The sequence below is a fragment of the Eurytemora carolleeae genome, unplaced genomic scaffold, assembly GCF_000591075.1.
Source record: "Eurytemora carolleeae unplaced genomic scaffold, Eaff_2.0 scaffold370, whole genome shotgun sequence".
Lineage (NCBI taxonomy): Eukaryota > Metazoa > Arthropoda > Copepoda > Calanoida > Temoridae > Eurytemora > Eurytemora carolleeae.
This window is the reverse complement of record NW_019396283.1, coordinates 75,103-102,576: the sequence shown is the minus strand read 5'-3', so window position 1 is coordinate 102,576 and position 27,474 is coordinate 75,103. Positions and strand designations below refer to the sequence as shown.

Sequence of the window (27,474 nt, the reverse complement as noted above, 5' to 3'; positions counted from 1 at the left end):
TTAAATCACTTGTTCTGAGGATTAGGATTTTTTTCTTTTATGTGATTTTTTTTTCATTAAAATCGACGATGAGAGAAGTTGAAACTTCAAGTGACTAAGAATTTTATTTTTCAAGGTTTTCAGTTTTAGGAGGCTTAATATGTGATATGTAACTGAACATTTCTAGATGAGTTCGCTTTAAGATACTTTGTTTGAAGTCTCCTGAGGTTGAATTTGAGCCGCGGCTTTAATTTGAGACGCAGCTCAAGTATGGTTGGTTCCACTTAAAATTGTATTCAATGTTTCAAGATCTAAGCCGGCGCTCAATTTAAACCTATTTTTGGTGTATTTAAGACGCGTCTCAAATTCAATATATTTTGACTCTGAAAGTCTAAAAATCGTGAATGTTAAAAAACTGATAAAAATGCTGTTTTTAAGGTCCGTAAGAACCATTGGGCTAACGGGTGTACCTACCGTTGTGTAATGTGTCCAGAAATTACATTCCCCGAGGTAACAATTTGATTAAAGTTAATTTTCATTTGCGCAATTGGGGTTGGGGGGGGGGACTTTATGTTTAGGAAATAGGATTTATTCAAAAGTTGAGAATCTAGCATTTAAAAAAAAAAACTTGTGACGGTCAGTTTCTAGCGAAGTATACAAAGGCTCCAAATCTTTGTTTACAGAAAAGTGTACTGCAGAAAAGTGTACTGCAGATTCTGGAATGTGTACATCAGATTCTGGAATGTGAACTGCAGATTCTGGAATGTGTACTGCAGATTCTGGAATGTGTACTGCAGATTCTGGAATGTTTATGCGCTCAACCTAACTACAGTACAGGAATTGTACTTTTAAAAAATCCTAGAAACTGAACTAGACAAAATTCAATGCATTTTCTTTGGTTTTTGGAATTTAGAAATTATTTAAGTTTTTTATTCAGGAGTTCGTGTTTAAAAAGCACATTCAGCTAGCGCACAATATGGCCGCCGACAAATATTCTAATAATTTTGGAAGTGCTGCTGTATCCCTTCAGCTTCATACTTGCCAGGTTAGAATTCATTTATTCATGTTTACAGTCTAGGTATTTGAAGTAAAAGAAGATGGGGGGGGGGGGGGGATTCGGCCCAGCCCCCTTTTCCCTGAAAATTGGTTGCTATTGCTGAAAGCCTCGCAGTGGAAAATCATAAGCTAAATTTATAAGTTGCTAATATGCCGTGTGCCCCATAAAACATGATAATTTAGGGAATATTAAAGGTTTGACCGACATTTTGATAAGTAATTTAGGACAGAATATGCGCCCAAGAAAAGTTTGTACAACTTTAAAAGGTGTCTAAAATTTATTTTGGTTTACTTTGTAGCTAGCTATATATATATAAAATAGCAATCTGTTAGTTTGTATATCTGATCATAACTCATGACCCTTTGGACCGATTTGCATCAAAATTTTATTGGGGAACTCGGTAGAACCACGGGAATGTTCTTAGTTTGGTTTTGGATTCTATATCGAGTGGAAAAATCGTAATTTGTGACTAAGTGCGGGTAAACGGCGGGACTATTGAGTTGCCTGGACAACGCTGGGTTCTCAGGCTATCATCTTATAAAAATTAAAGAGAGAAAAGATATCAAAAATATATTTATAAATCAGAGCCCTTTTCTCCTTAGAATTAGGTCGTAATTTTTTACCAGCTAGATGTCTCCGGTTAGACGGTTAGATTCTTATCTGAAACATAGATAATTAGGACGTACACAGACGAAGACCTACTCTGGTCGTTCATTGTAGTGTTTGCAAAAAAAGGACTCCAGAGATGAGATTTTAAAAGCTTTAAACCCGACTAAAACCCAAACTCGGGCTTAGATAGAACCCAAGTCCTGATTCAACCAATGAGAGACTCTTTCTATAGCAGACATAATGCCATTAGATCAACTGTGACAGGGAGATATAAATTTCGAAAGTTCAAACTTTATGTAGATACAGTATGTTTATTTTACATCTATATATAAATTTGGCTTGTCTGTCTGGTTGTCTGTCTGTCTGTTTGTTTGTTTGTATCCAATAAACGTCAAAACGGCTGAACTGATCGGGTCCAAATTTCTTTTGGACATCACGCGACCACAGGGAAGGTTTACGAATGATAAAAATAAAAAAAAATGTGTTATTAATTTTGTAAAAAAAATTAAATTCTTAAAAATCCGCGAAATTTTTTTCTTTGTAAACAAAAAGAACATGTTCACAATTTAAATAGAAGATGGGCGCGAAGCGCCCTAAAAGCCTAGTAATTAATAAATTTTTACACCACAAATAATTCCCGAGATTTTAAACGTACAAATCTAAAAGATTTTACAAAATTTACGATCATCAGTTGCTGAAGACTCGAGCCTTAAAGAGAGAAAAACCCAAGATGGTTGGTTCTTACTAAACTCAAGGCATCCAAAACCCGGGTCTTGACTTGAGCTTTACTTGTGTCTAAGCAGACGAAAAGACCGGGTTTTACTTGGGTTTAAGCTTTTAAAATCCCATCTCTGGATTAAATTCTGAAATAATTTTTAAGAAGACGACATTTATATTGTATTATTATTCTATTTCTAGGTGTGTAAGAAGAATGTAAAGCATGAGTACACTGCTATACTAAACCATCTCAGGGTTAAACATATGATGACGTTAACTACTTACACTCAGATGTACATTAAACCATCTCAGGACAGTACAGGTAAACAATGCAGTACTGTACATAACATTTCATATTGCAAATCTTGCATTTTTTCTTTTACTTAAAGTTTTGTGGTGGAGTGAAGTACAGTGTAGTTAGGATTGTTAAACGATATGGTTAGTTTTTAAATACTTTTAAATAAACTTTCAGCGTTTATTTTAAGAGAAAAAGAAAATAAATAGTTATAGTTATAGTATTTATTTTCAAACACAAAATACAAAATAATAATGCATGATGGTTCAGCTTAAAATAAAACACAAAAGAAAATTTATTATGAGCCAATTAAAAGTATATTGTTTGATAATTTTGTTTTGATCGTATTTGTTGAAACAAAGTATACATATTGAAAACTCAACTAAAAATACATTCATTGTGCATTTACAAGTAGATAACTAGTCAGCACTCAAATAATCAAAACATTTTCAGGAATGCATTCATTGAACTTATGAATACATATTGATTCAACAAAAGTAGCAATGTATTCTTGTTGACTGTAGTAGACTTTGACATCCACCATTAGCAGAGGGTGTGAACCCATTCTTGTTGACTGTAGTAGACTTTGACATCTACCATTAGCAGAGGGTGTGAACCCATTCTTGTTGACTGTAGTAGACTTTGACATCCACCATTAGCAAAGGGTGTGAACCCATTCTTGTTGACTGTAGTAGACTTTGACATCTACCATTAGCAAAAGGTGTGAACCCATTCTTGTTGAGTGGAGTATACTTTGACATCCACCGTTAACAAAGGGTGTGAACCCATACTCGTTGACTGTAGTAGACTTTGACATCCACCATTAGCAAAGGGTGTGAACCCATACTCGTTTACTGTAGTTTACTGTAATCGTTCGTTTTTTGATCGTTTTTGTTGTTGCATATTTTGAAATTTTTTAACTTTTCAGATTTTTGCGGAACCTTTTAACTGTCAAAAAACTCGCAAAAACGAACCAACGTATTGGACAGCACTTTTTTCTCAATATTTTGGTCGATACTTTGTCAGTTGGATCCAGATCTGTAGAGATTCGTATATTTTTGTGCATCCGGATACAATCCGGATACGGATACACGGAGCTAAGATTTTACAAATCCACCGGATACTAATTAGCACGAGACAATTGAACTTATAATTTCTAGATCTGACTCCGAGTCCAGTATTATCTCATGCCAGAATGGAGACGGATGGAGGAGAGGAACTAGATGACGACGGAGAGTTTTATACTGTGTATACATAACCTTCCTTATTCCCCCCCCCCCTCATTTTCCTTCTAAATAACCTTCCCTCTTCCTTCCTCCCACATAACCTCCCCTCTCCCATTTCTTTCCCTCGAACATGCCATTTCCTTCGTTCTTCATATAAGATAAGATAAGGGTTGGATCAAAAAAAAAACCTTCTTGGAGAGCCTAGACCCAAGAGCTCCGGCACCCCTCGGCTCCCAAAAACTTTATATTGGTTTTCTTTATCTTTATTCTTTAACTCATCAAATTTAGTGGAAATCTCATTAATAAAGAAAAATAATGAAAATGTATTTTGAAGATATAAATATCAATATTGTTAAATGTTTTTGTAAAATACCCGCATTTATTTTATATTTTTCTCTATGTTGCGTGGGGGAGGGGATAACATGATATTAATAGATAGGCAGACAATATTTACCTGCAATTCTAACAGCCCCCTTACCCCCCCTCCTCTACGTCCCTAACATTAACCTAAACAACAAAAAAATTGTATAATTTTTGTCCAGGCAAATTTACAAACTAATGCTGAAAATTTTTCATATTAAAATTAAATTGTAAATTTTGTAATTAAATCTAGATATGCATTTTTGTCAAGAATCTATTAAATTCATAAAAGTTACGACATAAAAAATGTTGCAAATAAATTTTGAATTTATACCAAGTTTTGCATTTTAAGAAGAACCAACAATATGAAATAATAATAGATATATCTCATGTTTGATAAATATGTATTTGATGGTCATGTAATGTCCTAATAAAAAAAATATAAATTGAAGAAATTTTTTTTATGTTCAGAACATATCAGATTTTAGAGGAGCCTTTATTAAATTACAGAGAACAAAACAGTTTTTCAAAGTTGTATAAAAAAAAATACTCTAGAAGAAGCTAAAGGGTGTCCCATGAAACATAATTTAAAAGTTGTCATTGAACTTTTTGTGTTATGGTGACATTCAATCGCTATAACCTACTTTTACAAACAGAGTGTCCCACGAAAAATGACAGTATTATAACAGTGTTATACAGGGTTACCCACAAAGGAGGATATAGACGAAACAAAATCTGACGATGTAAAGCTTGATTTTTTTTATTGCGTTCAACTGAGTGTTTTGATGGTTTATTTAAAGATATTGCACTGCAGAAATAAGGCAGTTTTGGCCTACAAGGATCCATGAATCCAAGAAAACGGACTAATTACGCACAATCGTCTCCTAAGTGTCATCCTTTGTGTGTTTTAATATAAGAAAAAATGTATTTCGAAGTGGACGGCCGGCGAAAGACAACAAATTCGATCTACAATATATTTTAGAATTTATGTTGTCATTAAATGCGTATTCTTTATTGGTAACCCTTAATTAATCTTTTTCTCTAATAACGTTACTAATTATTCATAATTATATTTCATTATATAAATTTTTTATTATATCATTTTTACAATTTGATTTATGATAAATTGTAAATAAATTTTTAATGTCTTTTTATTATTGATTTTAAACAAAAGTGTTGTTAATCAGATTTAGCTTTCTTAGAATGTGCTTAGTTCACTTATTAAAATATTTTAACTTCACAAGCAATATTAATAATACTCGGGCCACCATATTCACAGTCATATTTCTTATATTGTTTCTTTTGCACTATATATGATAATTGAGCTATTGGGAATGGTTCATAGTACGTTCAGTTCACTGATATAAAATTCAGTTCAGAACAATAAAGTACACTACAGCACACTTATGCAGTGCAGAACATTGCAGCTGCACTTCACTACAAGTTTAGTAAAATACAATTCAGTAAGTACAGAAAAGTACACTACAAACCATAGCAATACTGAAAAGTACATATGTTGTACAATCAGACTCGCGTACCGCCGGTTATACTTCTTGGTCCTAAGGACATTATACTGCTGGCCCCATTTAATCCATTTAGACTAGTATTCAACATACTGGCCGGTCCATTCAAGGACAACGTGGACCCGTTGAACATGCTGTGTGGTCCGGGACCAGCTGGTGATATCACAGGGTTGTCGTCTAGTATTGTTGATTTTGTGTTCATGTCGTGAATACGATTTTTAGAATCAATGTCGTCTTTGCCCTCGGAGTTGTGAATTTCTTCATTGCTCTGATGCTGTGGTTGGTTTCTCCGACGAGGCCAAATGAAGAGCAACTAAAAAAATAAAATAAAAATAAGAAAATGTTCACAAAAATTCAAAGTTCGTCAAAAAAATATCGTCATTCAATTTGAGGATGTATATTGGATAAAATAAACAGAATATTTTGTTTTTAAACTCCCTTTCAAGGGAGGGGGGCACAGTTGGGTATTAAGGGGGGGTCAATCAAAATGAGTTTATTCCATTAAACTCTTATTTATGTCAAATAAGACTTGGCCGCTGAAGAATTTTTTTTGAGAAAAGTCTCAAAGTTGTTTAAATGTTATGTTTTAGTTAAGAATTTCGACCGAAAACCCGCTATTTCATTGAAAGCTCTCAGCATAGGATTTTCAACACGCTTCTGTGACTATTTCAAGGATTTGGGGTGCTGCTAAATCTTTTCTGTATGGCTATTTATAGAATACATTTATATATTTAGATTATCCCGAAACCCCTATGCTTTCTTGTGCTTTTGCTACACAGCTGGGAATTCAGTGACGAATTTGATATCGTCCTTCAACATAATTCTTTGATTTTGTATAGTGATACCTACCTACTATGAAAGATTTTCGTCTGCTATGTTTACAATTTGTTTATGTTTTGACTGCAGTGCATAAGGGTGTACTTAGTAAAAGAAGAAAATTACAGAGTAAACTTGTCCGTCTTCACTCTCATCTTGCGTTGACATTATATGACATATCTTTACAGCAATTTACCGTTTTTTTCATAAAATAAACTCTAGCAGACAGAATAATACTATGGCTTTTGAAATTAGTTATTACTATACTAATTCATAACAAAAACGATATCGAATTCGTCACTAAATTCCAATATTTATTGGGACACCTTGTATAAAATATATGTTTTTTTTCGAGAAAGCTTGCTTTAACAAAGACGACATCTAAAGATATTGCGGGTTCTATTCAAGGATAAATATACAGGGTGTCCCATATCATATTAGACCGAGAACGGATCTAAATTACGATTTTCGGGACTAATTAGAAAATTTCATTAGAATGAATCATTTTGTAAAATAACATAAGGCTTATATAAGAATTTTCTTGCGGAAAATGATTAGTTTTTCGAGTATTAAGGGTTTATTTTGGTGTTAAAGATTGGAGATAATTTAATATGATATGGGACGCTCTATATGAACGGGAAAAGTAATTATAAATTGAAATCATTATAAATCAATGCTATAGCTACAATTGATACTATGTTTGTAAATGAAAAGATTATCAGAATATTTTCATTTTTCCATTCTCAACATAAAATACAAGACAAATAAAGAGGAGTATTGTGACATAAAGCAGTCATCCCCCTGACCCCTTGATTCCCTATTGAAACCAAAGTTTTCAACTATTTTCCCTATTGTCCCTTTTTTGAAAAGAAGTTAACAGTGAGTTTGTATATTAAACAGAATTATAATATTTATTCCTTTTATTCCCATAACATCAATATCACAAATTGTTAGATGATTCCCATAACATCAATATCACAAATTGTTAGATGATTCCCATAACATCAATATCACAAAATAATTCCCATAACATCAATATCACAAATTGTTAGATGATTCCCATAACATCAATATCACAAATTGTTAGATGATTCCCATAACATCAATATCACAAATTGTTAGATGATTCCCATAACATCAATATCACAAATTGTTAGATAATTCCCATAACATCAATATCACAAATTGTTAGATGATTCCCATAACATCAATATCACAAATTTGATATCCCTTTATAATGCTTCTTGTAGTTTTTGAACAAAATGTCAGCAAGTTTTAAATGTTTTGGTAATTTCAAGTTTGCAAACAAAATGTTCTTAATACGGATCAGGAATTTTATTAATTAAATGTATCTATAGTTTTACCTGAAAAGCCAAATATACAACTGCGCACACGGCCGAGCAGATTGCGAGTGCGCGAAAAGTCCAAATAGATCCGATCCAGCTCATTAATAATCCACCTTAATAAAGAAATTTTTATAATTAATATTCCACCTTAATAAGGAAATTATTATAATTAATAATCCACCTTAAGAAGGAAATTATTATAATTAATAATCCACCTTAAGAGGGAAATTATTATATTTAATAATCCACCTTATGATAAGGAAATTATTATAATTAATAATCCACCTTAATAAGGAAATTATTATAATTAATAATCCACCATAATAAGGAAATTACTATGATTAATAATCCACCTTAATAAGGAAATTACTATAATTAATAATCCACCTTAATAAGGAAATTATTTTTCATCTGCTTAAAGAGACAGTAAGCGTAATTTCAAGTGAACCTTTATGCAGAGGTGGAAAAGCCTACTTGACCACAGTGCACATAAAGACTTTGTCTGCTCAAGTATGAATTACATATCAATGTTTATAATTTTGAAAACTGGTAATTTTCAATTGCGGTTTCTTTTAGATGTCCGATCATAACTTATGAACCTATTCACCAATTTGGTTGAAATTTAAATCGGGGATGAGGTTAGAACAACGGGAATATCTTTAGCCTGGTTTAAATAAAATTTACTAAAATGGTTGACATTTTATTGGAATAATTTCCGGCAAAGATGGGTTTCCAAGCTAGTACTCTATAAGTTTGCTTTATAAAATTGGAAAAACTTTAATTTTGATTATATGTATAATATCTTTTTATATTTTGTCATGATAAAGATGTGTCACAATAAAAGTATGGTTTTAGAATCGCAAACTTTTTGGAGCCTTTTTATTTTTAAAATAAAGAATGTTAAATGTTAAAAAGAAACAGAATTAACGATGCCCATCTAAATTTACACAAATATTGGCTCCAAAAAAAAACATCAATAATCAACCCAAACTTCAATCTGACTTGTCAATCAAAATTCTTCATTATCGATCTCTATTTAATCTCAAATTATTGATTGAAGACTAACAAATGTTTTGTTTTGTTAGATATTCCAAATACAGTTTGTTACAAAATTTTTTACCAAATAAACATCCTGATCCTTTCCCAATCCCAAAGAACAGAGATCCCATTAGTCCCATGACGGAGGCGATGGTGGTCGGCGTTGATATCTTCGCCACATAGGTCACTGCTGACGTCATCATGAGCGCCATGGTGAACCCTTCGAGAGCCTCGAATGGGTAGACGTAAACAGCTTTCTAAATTATTTACAAACAAGGTGAAAAATTGTTGAAAAGTATTTAAAAGTATTTTTTGTGTCTTTGAAAATGGGATTTTTGGTCGGAATTAGTTTTTTTTGTTCATTAAATTCTAGTTTTAATTTTCTTATAAAGTGAGGGCTTAAACTTTTGAAATTTAAACCGAAAACAAAAAAAACATAATTAAATAAAAGACACAACGAAATATTTTTTCTTAAATGCTAAATCTAAGAATATAATAATATAATGAATAATAACCTTTTAAAACTTTCCAAAAACCCCGTTTTGAAAGTAATGTTTGGTGTACATTATGTACAGTGTACATAACAGTACATTACCTGTATAAAGCTGTACCCTAGGAGACGAACAGTATACGCAACCATTCCAAGTATTATTACATTTACATGACCTAACACCTAAAATTATTATTTTTATTATTATTATTATTATTATTATTATTATTATTATTATTATTATTATTATTATTATTATTATTATTATTATTATTATTATTATTATTATCATTTATTATTATCATACTTCTGTTATTGGTCCACTAAAGATTAAGAATGGAAGGGATGTGATCATTCCTAAAATATAGTTTGATAAAGTTTTTTTTATAGATTTAGATATATTTTTGATAATAAATGATTAAGTATTGAGTATTACCAATAGTAACAGTCCAGCCCATTTGTAGTTTACTAGCGCCGAGATCGTCTAAAAATAAAACAAACACAATTTAAGTTGTTTTAATCTTTTAAGAAATGTTCAGAAATTTTAGATGTTAACGAAGATTTGGATCCGTGTCAAGGAAAACAAAATTACAAAATAATATCAGATTTCTTGAAAGCACTCGCAAAAGAGTAAAAGGCTATAAAATATATTAATGTGATGCACTCTACACCACTAGAGGCATTAGTATTCATTTTTTAAAAGGTTTTGTTTCAGAAAACAAAATTCCATTTTATAAAAATCGAATGAGTAATAAATAAGAAAATCTATCTTAAATGGACTGTAAAGGAAAAATGATAGAACTCCCACCAATGGAGTGAAGTCAAAGAGAATAGAATATATATTAGAGTGGAATTTACTAGAAAAAAGTGTGAAACAGCCATTTTGTTGTACTTTTTCCATACTACAGGTGTACTTCTCATATTTGTGCTTTATAACCTTTTGGGTCCCGGAACATCATTTTTATAGAAAATCTAAAATTAATATGAAAAGAAAACCAAATTATGAAATAGGCTGGTTTCATAATTGACCAATGATCATTTCACATAGACTCCATGCCTTTAACTTTACAAACGATGATTTTCCGTTATAACTATAAATCAAATGATGTTTTTATTCACCTAATTCATTTTATAAAGTTTATATAATAGCTTTAAAAAATTCGAAATTAAAATGGAAAGTCTAAGGAACATTCTGTATTAATGTACTCTACTGCATATAATTTGGGAACATTTACATGATTTGTACACTTTTAACTCCCTTTCAGGCTAAAAGGGACTGACAAAATTCATACCGAGGGATTGTCTAAATTCCACTCTAATATATATTCTATTATCTTTGAGTGCAGTATACTGGTCACTTGATACAGACAAAGACACTTGATCACTCTACTGCACTACCACCATCTGGTGACGAAATATATATCTGAATTTTCGTTTTTGATACAGTTTTATATCAATTTCTCGATACAGGAACATCAGATATAACTTTCATGGGTCGCAATCAAGAGCTAAAGTGATTAGCTTTCAGTCTATACTTCCTTCCATTTTTCCTTTATACAGTCCTTTTAATTGGAACTTTTATTCCTTGGTATGAGTATTGAAACATTGTGTACAGAAACAGGGTATGGATCCCATGTTAGGCTTTGACATCCGTCTTGTGTTTACATTACCGCCCAGAGACAGTACACTGCAGTACAAAAGATGCGTACACCTCTGAAATAACTCTCTTTGCATTATAACCTTGGCTGCAAAGAACTATTCTGAAAATTGTTAATTTTCAAATATTTTTAATATTATTTTAGTTTACCTCGGCATTCGTAACAATTTCCTTCAGATTACTTAATATTTTTTCTCCTGGCGGCTTGAAATCCAATCTGAATTATTTTTAAAATTATTTCAAAAATGAGTAGTTTAAAAAACACGACTTTTCAATTTATGTGGGCATTATAGGTGTGGCCTTTAAATTAATTATACTAACCCCACCCACCCAATCCCACCCTTATAATTGGGATTATGATCGAAAGGATATTTAAAGTAAAAAAACAGAGTATATTCTTTGTTTGTCTGTATACGTTTGGGTGTTTGTTTGTGTCCAATAAACTTAAAAACGGCTGAACCGATCCGGCCCTAAATGACACATGACCCCAGGGAAGGTTTACAGAGACATGAATTAAAGAATTTACCTTCAAAAATTTGTTAAAACTCCATTAAAAAAATTGATAAATTCTCGAAATTTTTTTTGTTGTCATTTGATAATTTACCAAATGAAAAAACATGAAATGGTTATAAGGTAAGAAAAATTTAATGGCAAACTTGAAAAAAACCTACAATATAACTTGGTAACCGAAATATGTTGCTGTGTAGATCACAAATTAATCGTCAGGAATATAAAGAATATATATGGGCTTTCTAAAGCGTGGTCACAGTCAGCAAAAGGCATTGCTGAATGTTTTATTTTCTAAAAATAAAAAAAAAGGTTTTTAAATAATTTAAAAAATAACCTGATAAATAGGATCATGAATGAAGCAAGAAGTTTAAGGGCCAGGTAAACATATATAACTGGTGAGAAATCCGTAGTTGAGATTTCTAAACTTGTAATATCTAAACAAAACTATTATGGATATATTTCTAAACTTGTAATATCTGAATAAAACTATTCTGGATATATTTCTAAACTTGTAATATCTAAACAAAACTATTATGAATATATTTCTAAACTTTTAATATCTAAACAAAACTATTATGGATATATTTCTAAACTTGTAATATCTACACAAAACTATTATGGATATATTTCTAAACTTGTAATATCTAAACAAAACTATTCTGGATGTATTTCTAAACTTGTAATATCTAAACAAAAATATTCTGAATGTTTTTCTAAACTTGTGATATCTAAACAAAACTATTCTGGATGTATTTCTAAACTTGTAATATCTAAACAAAACTATTTTGGATATATTTCTAAACTTGCAATATCTAAACAAAACTATTCTGGATATATTTCTAAACTTGTAATATCTAAATAAAACTATTCTGGATATATTTCTAAACTTGTAATATATAATTAAAACTATCATGGATATATTTCTAAACTTGTAATATAAAAACAAAACTTTTTTTGATATATTTCTTAACTTGTAAGTTGTGGTTGTAATAGCTAAACAAAACTGTTATTCATATTTCATATCTAAATAAAACTATTTTGATATATTTCTAAACTTGTAATATTTAAATAAGTTCGTTGTATCTTTTTTTCATCGAAGACCCACTTTAACTAAATCCCTAAATTGTTTATCATTTTTCAACTGGAGTCTTCTAGGTCGATTTTTTTGCCTTATATGATTAGACTCCTTTTAAGTCCTCAGAAAAATTTGATCAAAAAATTTATAGAATTACCTATTAGAAATCCTCCCATTGGAGCAAACACAATTGCTCCAAAGTTTCCGACAAATCTTTGTAGTCCATAATCACCACCCAGCTCCTATAAATATTTATATTTTGTATCTGTACCTGTACCTGTACCTGTACCTGTACCTGTACCTGTACCTGTACCTGTACCTGTACCTGTACCTGTACCTGTACCTGTACCTGTACCTGTACCTGTACCTGTACCTGTACCTGTACCTGTACCTGTACCTGTATGGTTGCCATGACTGCTCCTTCAAACATCATGAGACTACTCGCAGTGAGAACTCCCAGTATAGTTCGAACAGCCATGTAGGACCAAAATGTAACTTCAGGACTAAAAATCAAAATTTGAAAAGGTATATTTTCAGGGACTGTTTAAGCTGGAATCGAAGATGCCACTCTTTTAATGATCGGTCGCTTGAAAAATCGTCTATTGTTCCTTTAACACTAAATATATTTAATATTTTCAGTCCATCAAAATATTTGCTACCTGTAGGTGACAGGTTCTGCTGTATTGTTACACATCTTGTCTCGGTCAAAGTTCACCATGCAGGTCAGAGCACAGTCGTTCAGCTAGATCAACAAGGGTCAATACATGTTAACTACCGTTCAGCTAGATCAACAAGGGTCAATACAGGTTAACTACCGTTCAGCTAGATCAACAAGGGTCAATACATGTTAACTACCGTTCAGCTAGATCAACAAGGGTCAATACAGGCTAACTACCGTTCAGCTAGATAAACAAGGGTCAATACAGGTTAACTACCGTTCAAGCTAGGTCAACTAGGGTCAATACAGGTTATTTACCATTCAGCTAGGTCAACATGGGTCAATACAAGTTAACTTATCTTCAGCTAGGTTAACAAGGCTAAATACAGGTTAACTAACGTTAAGCTAGGTCAACATAGGTCAATACTGGTTAACTGTCGTTTATTTAGGTCAACTAGGGTCAATACATATTAATTGTAGTTCAGCTAGGTCAACATTAGTCAATACAGGTTAACTACCGTTCAGCTAGGTCAATACTGGCTAACTGTCGTTTAGTTAGGTCAACTAGGGTCAATACAGCTAACTGTTGTTCAGTTAGATCAAAAGGGTCAATACAGGTCAAAGCACTGTCGTTAGCTTGGTCAACATGGGTCAATACTGGTCAAAGCATAAGCATAACACATGAGTAAACAATTCAATACAGAGTTCAGAAAAAAAGAAAGCAAAATCCTCTCAGTTCTAGCTTGTAGCGTGGCATACTGTGAGGACATCCCCCCCAATTTTTTTCAAAATTAGCAGAAACATGTTTGAAAGATGTACGAAGAAGAAGAAAATGAAGAACAAGAAGTATAGAAATGTCAAAATATTTGCATCTGATATCATGCAAATATTTAAAGAATATAGTAAACAAATTTTAATTTAAAAATAAAAATGTAAAAAACATAAAACTTTATGAAATTTGAAGTAGAAAAAAGTACGAAAGTCGCCGTTATTTTAGAACATATCTGTTTTTTTTTTAATCGTTATTTTTTGTTTTGTTTTGTTTTGTTTATGCCGTTAATTTTCAAAACCTCCGTTTCCATATTAACGCCACTTTGCCGAGACCTTTTTAAATATTAGTAAAATCAAAACTTGAGCAGCTCCGAGGTCACAAAATTGTACCAGTCATGTTGTATTTAGTGTACACGCTAAGAGGTCAGGTCAGGTCAAGTTGTTCCAGGCTAAACTGTATTTTGTTTACCTTGGTGTCAATAAGCTGGGGAATTTCCTCTCCAAACTAAGAAAAAAATGTATTTTTCGAGAATTGTGATTTTAATGAATTTAAGTAATATTTGCTTTTTATGTAAATTCAATTTACCTTCTATTAAGAAAGGTAAACTCTTGAATATACTTTAGACATTCGTTTAAGCAAAAATCATAAAGATATTTTGTAAGTTTTTTTTTATCAAAAATTTTATAATTTTCTTTTATGGATTCTCTCTGAAGGATCTGAAGAAAGCTAATATTTTGTCGTTGTTGTTTAGATAACGGTTGAAAAGGCTCCATTTAAAAACAATTCTAGTTTATTTATAAATTAATATAAAATACCTCTTCTCCCAACCTTTTAACCCCAGTAGAAACTGTAGAGACAACCTAAAAGAAGACGAGCTGAAAACAGTTATCAAAATAAAATGATTTTGGTGGATATCCAGTAAGGTTGGATTGCTTTTAAAATGTGACAGTCCAAATGTTAGATTAAGTCTTTTGCCTTAAAAATAGTGCTTTGAAGGCTTATTTAATGATTTTGCTAAGATCAAAACGAGTTCACAGTTATAAATAAAGAATCATGAACATTTATTGTATTAATTTCGCATATTCGTCTCTAAAATCTCAATTAATCAAAATAAAAAAACCTGCGCAATTTCAGATTTGCTGCCGCAATTAATTGTTCTGGTAACTGGTTTTCTACTCCTCAACAACACAAATATATTTATAATTAGAAAATCATAATCTAAGACGCATTTTCTGTTTGTGAGGGGGGAGGGGGCGGTGGAAACGGTGGTGCACTGCATGCCTCTCTAAGGAGGCAATCTAGATTGACAACCTTTGATGAGAATTGTTCTTTTGATGTACCACACCGACCTTTGAGCAACAAAATCAGGTTGTACTGTACATATACATACAGATTGTGTAATGAAAAACGGCGAAGTACACGTAATGAATTTTCTCTAATATTGAAACTAATGTGGTACAATGTCTACTTTAATTATTAAATTTTGCTTGTACAACGTGCATTAATACTATCTACATGTGTTGAGGGTCAAATTGGTTAAAATATTTGTTTATATGTTCCTAAAAAGTGGATGCTGGATGGATGAAACCATAAATTCAGGATGAATATGATCTGTCACCTTCTTGTTAGTTATCTAGAAGAATAGAATACAATAAATTTATAAACTTTGGGATTTCAAAAATGATGTCTGATTAATTTACATCTTAAAATAAAGTTTAACCCAGAGCTTGGGAGACATCGAAAAAATTTATAAGATGTCGTCTTGACAATTTATTTTTGTGTTTGATACTATTTTACCCCAATCTCAGTAATCTCAGTAAAAATAAAAAAAGTTGCCATGAAATATGCAGAAACAGTTTTAAGAGCTCCATACAAAATTATTCAATTAAAAAACTAAATATCTGCAGCATTCTGTTATCAATGTGCAGGGTTACCCACGAATAATGAGACTTCAGAGACGACTGTACGGAAATTATACTGCTTGTTTCCATATTCATAATTCCCTACAGCTCTAAACTTGTTTCTTTTATTATCCAATCATAGAAAGACTAAAGTTTAGACAAAAGACTTAATTCAACCTTTGAATCGTGATATTATATGAGTTGTAGGTCTTTTTTATTGTCTTATCCTTATTGGGTAACCCTGCAGGTTAAGAAAACGACAGCTTATTTATTTTTTCGATGACTCCAAACAGGGGCGTATTCAGGAATTTTTCCAGGGGAGGGGGGCTTAATTTTGTTTTTCTTTCCAGGTGGGGGGCTCAGCATCCGTTGGGGCCTGAAAACCCCCTGAAATCAATAGATTTCACTAATCAGGGGGGGGGCTTTGCCCTCATAAACCCCCCGCCTCTGACTCCAAAGTTCTCGGTTAAACTGTAAGAAAACCATTTATAAACAAATAGACTATAGTTAGAGATAAAAAATAGCAATCCGTTCTCTATGCTATTAATGTATCTTGGATATAATATTTTGTTACACTTTCTTTCTGTGGAAATTTTATGATATATTAATTATCTTTAGACCCTTAAAAACGATTATTTGTTTTGTACATAGTTTGTTTATTTCTTTCTTAAATAAAGTAAGATTAGTGCGATCAAAAACGTTTATTTTCCCCCTATCATTTTTCGCGAACACTCTCTTAAAATAAAATTAAAACTAACCCAAATTCTTTAAATCTGTGAAATTTGAACGCACAAAAATCAGACCACATTAGGACTAGCTAGGGCTATCTTGTTATTATCGTTTCATAAATCACATTTGTAAAATAAATTGAGAAATGAATGTCGTAATTTTTTTCAAATATTAAAGACAATTTTAAAATCGTCTCATCGATTAAATGTAAATTAATTCCGGGCCTTTCTGATTAGGACTGTATATTTCAAGCATTATTGACCTGTAGTGGAGTTAGTTGAACAGTGTATTCTTTAATATCTTTCAGATTCAGGACAGGGTTAAATATACAATCATCAGATCTAGGAATATATATATTCTTTCTGTTGGTCTACCTGTCTACCTGTCTACCTGTCTACCTGTCTACCTGTCTACCTGATTCTGTCACAGTTGAGTTGAAAAGTCCAATTCATTGGGAAGAAAATAGAGCTATCAATCATTCTTGGCTCATGATACTTTCTGCAAAACAAATTCAAATTATTTCAATTATTTAACCCGTAGAAGTTGATTCATAATCGAATGGGTATAATTTCTTGAATTTAAAACAAAGAGTTATTATGCATTCTAAGTGGGTGATTGTGAAGTGGTGAAGAGGATTGAACTAAGAATTAAGAAAACAAACTGAGTAAATTTCGCATCCAATATTTTATTTGAATAGACCTGTACAATGTATGTACCTGAACAATTATAAATTGATTGGTACAGAGCATGAAAATTATATTTAATGGTTGATTAGAGATTAGGTAATAAGCCATGATAACAATAATCGCAATAATTTCTAAATCCTGGAACATGGATCAGATTTTAAAAAGAAATTAATCAAAAATTTAAAATTGGCTGGAGAACTTGATCTTGATATCCACTGATGCATTTCCATTTATTTTTTATAAATAAAGTTAGGCAGAAAAATGCATTTAGATTGGTCACAATTTATGCTGTAGATTTGAAACAAAGGAATTGAGTCTTTACCAAAAACTCAATTTTTTTAATCCCTATATCTTGGCAACCTAATGATTTACCCTTTTGATATTTCATTATTTGATCTGACATAATTTATAGTTTGAAAATTTGAAGTTTGACAATGGATTGCAAAGATATAGGAATAAGAAATCATCTTTTGTGGCATAAACTCAATTTCTTTGCTGACCTACCAATACGATTTTGTTTTGTAAAATTCAATTTGTGGAATTCGATAGTATAAATTTTAAATTTAAGTTTAGCCAACCACAGTTTTGAGCAGTTATTGCACATATTGCGAATAAAATCCTTTAGATCGTAATACACCTTTAATTTTAAACCTTTTAAATTTATCCATTTTTAAAGTTCGAATATTTATATTTGATATTCTTAAGAAATATCATAATATTCATCCATAATCCTTGAACTGCATTAAGTCGAATTTCTAATTGCAACATGTTGCATTTAGAAATGAGAAGAAAAAAAAATATTTTTTTTGCAAAATATGCTGAGCTAGGAGATTTTAACGTTTTATAAACGTTATTAAAGAACTAAATTCAAGAATTAAATGTTTTATTATCAACAAAATAATAATTCATAAAATTTAAACAGTTACTTTTGTTAAAAAGGTGGCTTTCTTAAAATGTTACACAAAAAATCAAGGATCGAAAATTCATGAAAATTGCTTTTAAAGTAAGAATTTTTGTTGCAGAGAAGCTTTAGTAAAATAAAAAGGTTGAAACTGCATGAGGCTAATAGAGGAAATTCAGGTTGAGTCATAAAAAAGCATTACAGGAGAAAAATAAAAGAGTAGATAAAAAGGTTTAAAGGGTGAAAGGTGAGAAATAAAAAATGTACCTTTCTTCTATTTTATCTAGGTTTACAACATCTACAATCTCAGTTATACCGAACCCTCCCCCTCGGTTCGGCCAAACCACCTGAAACACAAAAATGTTTTACAAAAATTGACCAACAATTCTGATGCTTTTTCTTTCCCCTCCAACCCCTCTAAACCCTGCTCTAGGTGTGTCATTCTTTTAAACCATTCAAGGTTTTTTACTTTTAAGAATCTATGTTTCGTTTATTTTAAACTGTATTTTTTTGTTCTGACATTGGGTCCTACACATTTTCAAATTCCACGCTGTGTTCCTTTTTCTTTCCTCACCCTTCAACAGAGCTAGGAAACATTAATTGTGTATAGACCTATATTTAGTAAAGTCATCAACATTCAACAATCTACACACCTGGTGAGATAGTCAATTCCAGAAAACTTGCAAGGTTTATTATTTTATTATTATTATCATTCATGGGTTCAGTGTCAGCAGTTGAGATATTGAATTTAGAAACATATACTAAGCCAAGGTTATAATGCAAGGAAAGTTAATTAAATACGTACGCCTCTGAAATAACTTTCCTTGCCTTATAACCTTGTTGTGAGATGAACCTCCTTTAAACAAACCAAAAATTTGAATTTGATTTCAATTGCATTTCTTAAAAATTTTTGTAATTAACCTAAACTCAACCATCAAAACTACTTCTTAATATTAAATTAAATAAGTCTACCTTATACTCAAAGAATTTTGGAGTGACTTGGAGTCGTGACCTGAAATGAAAATTTATATAAATATTTTGCTAGTCTGATTGTTTGTCTTTGGATTTAATTGTTTGCATCCAATAAACGTCAACGGCTAAAATAGGCCCGAACGGCCTTATTTTTGTTGTGGGAACTCATATGACAATTTTTTTTATTTGGAAATCTGGAAATAAAATAAATAAAACAAGAAAATGGGTGAATTTTTAAAGTTTTATGACCTGTGAAGAAAATGGCGAAAAACAACAATTTAAAGCCAAGTGAATTCATTGAAAAATTTTAAAACATGACAATACAAATAAATTAACGAAAACCAAATTATCACGAAGGCATTTGCAAAATGCAATTTTATCGCTAGGAATTTACAAACCATAGTTTCCGTATTTAGAATTACGGAAGACTAAATAAAATAAAATTGTATGTCTACATTTATGAAAAAAATATTACTCAAAATATTTTCAAAGATATTAAAAATTTCGTTTTAATTTTAATTTGTAAAGTAAATCCAAAACTGTCACATTCTGAACGAAATTATTCAAATCTATGAAAATTTTGAATGCAGGCATAAAGTTTAGATATGCCTGGATCATATATCTTATTTAATGCCTGGATCATATATCTTACTTAATGCCTGGATCATATATCTTATTTAATGCCTGGATCTTATTTTATGATTTCTTTTCTAAAAGTCATTCCCTTAAAGAATGTGGAAGAATGAATGCCTCAAATTTTTTCATTTAGATTTTTTTAAAATTCGTAACAATCCCTTTAAAGTGAATGGTTGTTTACCTAGTTGGGCACATGTACCCGCATGTACCCGGTGTAAAAGTTGCGTTCTCCCAGGCATCTGGTCTCACCTATTTAATTAAAATTGCAACCTCCCACTTACTAATAGATATAAATATTGTCAGAATATCTCAAAAATATTTGTGCAATAAATATTGTTAATTCTACCAAAAAATTTGAAAACCAGATATCTTCTTCTAATTTTTATCAGAATGTTATTTATGTTATTATGTTATTTATGTTATTTATGTTATTATAATGGTAATGTTAGATATGACTTTTTTCAATTTAAAAATTGATAATTTTTAATTGCAGTTTCTTTAAAAAAGGATTTTCAATTTTATGCTGCATCAAAACAAGTTCGGAAATTGGCTTCCTGGATCCGGATCCGCCAAATTATAAGGATCCACGGATCCGGATCCAAGGGGCAACATATCAACTATTAAAAAATGATAAACTATTAAAAATTTCGTTATTTCTAAAATGTTCATCAAGTTTTGAACAAAATTTTTTTCAAAATAAGAAGAAAAAATGTGAGAATTCTGTTTCAAAAATCAAAAAAATGTGTATTTCATCTACCTGACATTTATCATCCATAAATCCATGAACCATCAGGTTCTGATATTGAGCTCTGGAACCTGCGTAATTTAATTAAAAGGTCTGAGATCGAAACTTTTGAATTTTTAATCCTGTCAGAAACCATTAAACATTATCTGTCAGAAACCATTAAACATTATCTGTCTGAAATCACTAAACATTATCTGTCAGAAACCATTAAACATTATCTGTCAGAAACCATTAAACATTATCTGTCAGAAACCACTAAACATTATTCGTCAGAACCACTAAACATTATCTGTCAGAAACCATTAAACATTATCTGTCAGAAACCATTAAACATTATCTGTCAGAAACCACTAAACATTATCTGTCAGAAACCATTAAACATTATCTGTCAGAAACCACTAAACATTATCTGTCAGAAACCATTAAACATTATCTGTCAGAAACCATTAAACATTATCTGTCAGAAACCATTAAACATTATCTGTCAGAAACCATTAAACATTATCTGTCAGAAACCACAAAACATTATCTCGCTGACAAAAAAAAATTAAGAAAATAAGTCAGCTGTTTTTTACGGATTAAGCTGCACGTTATTGCATTATTTCAAAATTTGCCGCTGTCTACTTTTTTTTAGGTTTTAAATTAGTTCTTTTGTTCCAGCTTTCCAGGAGTAATTTAGATTAAGGGACTGATAATGAAATTCACTGAAATATTTCAGTTAAAAGAAACTTTATAAATAATTCCAGAATTAAATTCAAATAAATAAATTTTGTGTAAAATGTTTGTAAGTTGACTGACAACTTACAGAATGTATTTCATCTAAAATTTTTTTGAAAATCTAGAATTGTTGAAAAAAGTTAATATTGGTGACCTGGAGCCCCACAAGTCACTCCCCAAGTCAATTTATCAGGATACATGGAAACATCTCGTCCTAAATTATTATTATATTTAAAGGGAATGCAGTCACCTATCTCTTATAGTAATAAAGATTATGAAGATTATGAATCTGAAACTATTTAGACCGGGCCTACTTTAAAGTGTGGACAGACTTTTGTCTATGGTTTAACCTAGTCAATAGTCATCATCTTCTTTAAACGTTTTGTAGCCTTGAATATGAAGATTTCAAAGCTATTAGTTTCCAGCTTCGGTTATAATTTTGAAAGAAATGTCTGATGAGATTTTTATTGAATTTTGCGCCAAAATGTTCACATTCAAGTTTAAAATATATATTATATATATACTGTACATAACTACAGCGTATACAGTGTAAATTAGAAAACACTGGATCTTTCTTTCTTTTTTTCCTATTTTTCTTATGAAATGTCCCTGAGGTAGCCTGAGGAGTTGAGATTAAAATGTAAATTTTCAAAATATGTTGAACAACTACGACATTAGTTCCTCAGTTTTCTGGTTCTTACTCTGGATCAAATATGATTAAAATATTACAATTTATTTTTATTTTTTAAACCCACCTACAGGGATAAGAAGGAGAAGGAGAGAGACTAAGCCGCCTACAAAAATACATAATTTAGTTCTGTATATATTGTAGAAAATACAGAGGCCTATAGTAAAATTACGTTGTATATTGTCGACATAGCTAAATGTGCCCATTAGTAAATACGTGAATCATTTTTGCGATTAACCCAATCAATATATGCAGAAATGCTCGAGTCCCTTTTTGTAGAGAAACCACTATAGAAAATAATCAGTTTTTAAAATGATAAACATTGATATCTAATACATTCTTGATAAGACAAAGTACCGTTGTAAATCGATCATTACCATCTTTGCATTGAAGGTCATTTGAATTTACGCTCTAAGTCCGTTTATAAAACAAAAAGTGAAAATCTGCGCTGATTACTTTGCAATGGACGATACTAGTTATAGTCATTCTTGTTATAGGGCCGGGGGGGGATTAAGTTCAGAACAAAGGGAAATCTTGTTATGGGGCGGGGGGGGATTAAGTTCAGAACAAAGGGAAATCTTGTTATGGGGCCGGGGGGGATTAAGTTCAGAACAAAGAGAAATCTTGTTATAGGGCCGGGGGCGGGGGGAGATTAAGTTCAGAACAAAGGGAAATCTTGTTAGGGGGCGGGGGGAGATTAAGTTCAGAACAAAGGGAAATCTTGTTATGGGGCCGGGGAGATTAAGTTCAAAACAAAGGGAAATTGGTTAATCGTTTCCCTCTAAGAAGATAAGTCCGCATTCTCAAAAGTTTCTTTTTTTTTAGATTTAAATATGAATGATTAAACTGAATGGTCAGCTAATTAATAATATCTAGATCAAGTTAATTAGCTTATACAGAAAGAGAAATTATGTAAAAATTATTTCGTAATATAACGGTTTTACAATTTCTCTGTGTCATTAAATCTTTAAGTTTCCAAACTTTTTTTTAATTTTTTGAACCGTGGTTGATAAAGGTCATTTTTCTGTCAAGCGTTTAGACTCTTAGATAGGGAGGGAAAGAAAAATATTTCCTCTATTTTAAAGAGTCAAATCCCGGATTCACAACGGTCGCTTCAAAAAATTATTACGATATCATAGTTTTTCTATCAGAAAACTGATTTTTTCTAATTCTGGTTTTTAGATCAAAGTTTCTTGCAGATTTATGCAACATAGCTAACAAATTTCAATTTAGTCTTAATTTTAATTTTAAAGGAAACCAATATGAATAGGACTCTCCCTTTTTATATAGAGAGGAAGACATGGCGTTTTAAAAATCTTATTGAAACTAGTTTTATTAAAAACAACGCTAAGAATTCCCCGTTTTTCGTCCGGACCGCAAATCACGTCAAAAACTTTTAAGGATGCGGTGGCCTTCCCTTCCTCGACGTGAAGGGTAATAATTTTATTTAGTTTAGCTGAAAAATTTATAACAAAAAAATCTACAAAAATATTAAAAAGTTAATACATGTAGGTTAAAAAGTAAAAAATATGAGAAAAGAAACAAAAAACGATAGTTCTGCACTTTCTGTAAAAAAGCTGAACTAACCTGCACCAGTAAGCATTGATAAAAGTATTCGAAAGTTTCCGATTTTGTCCGCCAAAAATCCAGCTATAGTTCAAACAAAAACTTTTTCTTTAAAGATCAGGAAAAGACGGGTTACTTAACCCTATTAGGCTATTCCTCCTGGGGGGGGGGGCAATTTGACCCCCCCCTGTTGAAATTTTCTGACTTTTCCTACATACCCAAAGCCCTCCTTTTAGGCCTAAAACCGGGCTTTAATACTAATTGTCTGAGCCCTCAGGCACACTGCCTGAATGACTGCTTTTTCCTGTAACAAACTAAATCTTTGTTTTGACCCACTTCCACTTGTCAGATTTTGATAAAATTTAGCTTTTTGGAAAGCCTTTGACATAAGGAAACGAATTGCACAAGTTCTGCGAAAAAAATTGCAAATTTTTTGCAAACAACCTGTCAAAGGAAATTTTCACATTTTTAGTTTTTCTTGATTAAAAATCAGGTTATTTAAAAATTTTGCAAAAATTTTTGCATATTTAAAATGTATAACTTTTCATTTTTTGGACAAATTTTTTTTGCAAACATTTTTACTATATAACTGGATTTTGCGATAAAAAATTCAATTTTTGCAAATTTGCAATTTTTTTTGCAGATTCTAAAAGTAGAGCACAAGAGCTTTCCAATGATGTATCATTTGTCATATTTGGACATCAAACATGGGATTAGTGGGGGGGGGTCAAATTGACCCCCCCCCAGCATATCCTGGTTTTCAAGTACCCCAGTAATTATTCAACCTCATGTTAGAAAAAATAAAAATTTAAAGAAAGTTAGTGTATTTTCGAAAAAAAGAAAACAAAAAATTTTAAAAAATTAAAAATATTGAAATACAAAATTACACAAAAAAGCGAAAAAAGTGTTTTGTTTCCTATCGGTGGTGTGAATATGAAAAGCACAGGAATTACAGCATTTATTATTGCAGTTTCCTAAACAAAAAAGGTTTTAAGATTAATTAAATACTTATTAATATGATTTCAGGCCTTGAAAGGAACTGTAGGCTTAATTTCAAGTGACCCTCCATACAAAGATGGCAACGTGAGATTCACAATGGTACCTTTGAATCATTTATTTGATTAATAACGTGGGAGATGTTGTCGTTTTTCTAGGTTTAAAAGTATTAGTTTTGATAATTCCTATATGTAATCCTGCAGTAAAAATTCGTAAGTAACTTTTGTGAAGAAACCACAAATGAAAATAATCAATTTTTGAAAATTATTAACATTGATATCTATTTCATACTGGATCAAACAAAGCTTTTAAGGATACCGTTGTAAATCGGGCATTGCCATCTTTACATGGAGGGTCACTTGTTGAATATTTGTAATTGAATTGCGGAGACTAAGTTGAACCACTTTTCTTCAACTCAACCCATGCCCACAAAAGATTTTTAATATTCTTTGAAATTTACTTCAGCATCAGCTTTTTAAATTAGATCAGATAAGATTAGATTGGATTAGATTAGATTAGATTAGATTAGATTAGATTGGATTAGATTGGATTATATTAGATTATATTAGATTGGATTAGATTGGATTAGATTAGATTAGATCAGATTAGATTAGATTAGACTAGATTAGATTATATTAGATTAGATTGGATTGGATTAGATTAGATTAGATTAGATTGGATTGGATCAGATTGGATTAGATTAGATTAGATTAGATAAGATTAGATTAGATTAGATTAGATTAGATTAGATTAGATTAAATTATGTGTCCTATACCTGTATTGAGAGTCCTAATGATTTCATGTGAAGATTTAAGTAAGGATACAGCACTGACATATCATTATATGTTACAATTCATTCATTCTATTCCCCTTTGTTTATATTATGTATATATGTTATATATTTATTTATACAGATATATATATATATATATATAATACATTTTCAAGTTTAATTAGGGTTTCATGGAGTTAATGACAGTGCTATAAAAAAGATTTATTAGCGTATTAACTAATTAAATAAATTGCCTATTATTTGTTTAATGGGATATATATAGTTGAGAAACATAATACAAGAATTGAATCTGGGAAGAAGTACAGGGGGGGGGGTTCTGAAATAACCGGGGAAAGCGGGGGGAGGATGAAGGAAATGGGTTGGTGAGAGGATAGGATGAATAAGTAAATGAATGAATGAAAACATATATTCCTGTCATACTAGCAGACTGACAAAAGAAAACCAGTTTTATCCAAACTATTTAAAAACAATCTCATAAAAGTAAACAAAAATTGATTTATAAAATTTCATATCTTTGCAACCTGGGGGTATACACTTTTCGTATTTCAAACTATGTGGTCTATGACGTTGGGTCGCGAAGATAATGGTTTTAGAAAATTAATTTCTGACAAAGACTAAATTTCTATATTTTTTTTGCTAACGTAAATATCTTAAACTAGGTAACTTAAATTTTATCATATTTTTCTCAATTAAATAACTTTTTTTCCATTTATTTTAGAGCTACCTGTTATAACTGTTTTCTAAAACAAAGTGAATTATTAACTTATATTTTTAAGGCATAAAATTCGATGCCAAGGACTTAAAGGCACCTTTTTACCTTTATATCTTTATACCTTTACACATATTATACCTTTACACATAGTATACCTTTATACCTTTATATCTTTATACCTTTACACATATTATACCTTTATACCTTTATACCTTTATACCTTTACACATATTATACCTTTATACCTTTATACCTTTTTACCTTTATACCTTCATACCTTTATACCTTTATACCTTTATACCTTTATATCTTTATACCTTCACACATATTATACCTTTATACCTTTATTGTATATATAGATACTCGTATATTTATTTTATAATTGTTCAAGCTTGCCATTTTTGCAATAATTTTGTTGCCTTGCACTGAAAACTGAATGCTTGCACTTTTTATAAAACGTATTGGTGTGCAGTCTTTTTGGCTAGAATCCAGTTGAAGCTGTTTCAGCAATAATTAAAAACTGAAATAAAATGCATTTTTTAGAAACTATTAATATTTGTGAAAACAAATAAAGTCTGTTGCATTTCTTTCAATACTTAAGACAGCTGGGATTCAGATAAAACTTGTTGGACAAACAAATATTATGTTCATGAAGTTTTTGCCACAGACTCAAATTTTCTAATCCCTATATCTTGAAATCCTGATGGTGTAAACCTTTACCATTTCTAACTAACAGAATTCATAATTTGAAATATATCTTAGGTCAACGACATCAGGGTCCAAGGATAAATGGATTAGGAAATCAGAGTTTGTGGCAAAGACACAATTCTTTTATCAGAGGTTACATTTCAAGAATTAAAACTTTTTTGTTATGATTCAAAATATCTAAAACTAGTCCCTTCTGACTTTGCTTGTGTTTCTGCTTGAGAATATCTTAGAATGTTAAATCTGACACAAAAGAAAGGACGGACATTCTCAAGATTTAATCATTATCAATTCTACATGATTTGGAACAGACGTACATCCAGACATTATTCAACAATACATATCAACCACATACCCAGTAACCATCAAAACAATATAAACAACATCAAAAAAATATCGACAACATCAAAAAAATATCGACAACATCAAAACAATAAGTACAACATCAAAACAATATAAACAACATCAAACAAATATCGACAACATCAAAACAATATCGACAACTTCAAAACAATATCGACAACATCAAAACAATATCAACAGAATAAAAAAAATATCACCAACATCAAAACAATATCGACAACATTAAAACAATATCA

The 27,474-nt window shown here is 30.9% G+C and overlaps 3 protein-coding genes across 4 annotated transcripts in view; 1 reads left to right on the top strand and 2 right to left on the bottom strand.

The window, feature by feature from the left end:
• The window catches only part of LOC111700133 (uncharacterized), a 44,434-nt gene extending 39,858 nt beyond the window's left edge, over positions 1–4,576 (top strand). For both annotated transcript variants that reach the window (XM_023470954.1, XM_023470953.1), the window contains exons 45-48: positions 418–489; positions 917–1,024; positions 2,564–2,684; positions 3,818–4,576. In XM_023470954.1, coding sequence (XP_023326722.1) covers positions 418–489; positions 917–1,024; positions 2,564–2,684; positions 3,818–3,915 — 399 coding nt within the window. In that variant the 3' untranslated portion in view covers positions 3,916–4,576. The remainder of the gene's footprint in view (positions 1–417; positions 490–916; positions 1,025–2,563; positions 2,685–3,817) is intronic.
• Positions 4,577–5,393: 817 nt separating this feature from the next.
• On the bottom strand, positions 5,394–10,093 carry LOC111700134 (major facilitator superfamily domain-containing protein 6). The gene is made up of 6 exons (XM_023470955.1): positions 9,893–10,093; positions 9,764–9,813; positions 9,562–9,639; positions 9,049–9,223; positions 7,947–8,041; positions 5,394–6,079 (listed from the first exon to the last, which is right to left on the bottom strand). Exons 1-6 carry the CDS (start codon positions 9,912–9,914, stop codon positions 5,768–5,770), a joined length of 732 nt encoding a protein of 243 aa, XP_023326723.1. The 5' UTR covers positions 9,915–10,093; the 3' UTR covers positions 5,394–5,767.
• A 1,161-nt stretch (positions 10,094–11,254) lies between these two features.
• On the bottom strand, positions 11,255–25,923 carry LOC111700130 (uncharacterized). Its single transcript, XM_023470949.1, has 21 exons — positions 25,870–25,923; positions 25,441–25,493; positions 24,586–24,643; positions 23,691–23,753; positions 22,171–22,209; positions 21,570–21,629; positions 20,711–20,769; positions 20,135–20,202; positions 19,318–19,357; positions 18,613–18,692; positions 17,173–17,256; positions 17,021–17,099; positions 15,688–15,761; positions 15,249–15,306; positions 14,944–14,988; positions 14,597–14,632; positions 13,358–13,440; positions 13,096–13,201; positions 12,856–12,940; positions 11,958–12,057; positions 11,255–11,330 (listed from the first exon to the last, which is right to left on the bottom strand). The coding sequence occupies exons 1-21, from the start codon at positions 25,874–25,876 to the stop codon at positions 11,255–11,257; spliced, it is 1,353 nt and encodes a 450-aa protein (XP_023326717.1). The 5' UTR covers positions 25,877–25,923.
• Between the last annotated feature and the right edge of the window lie 1,551 nt (positions 25,924–27,474).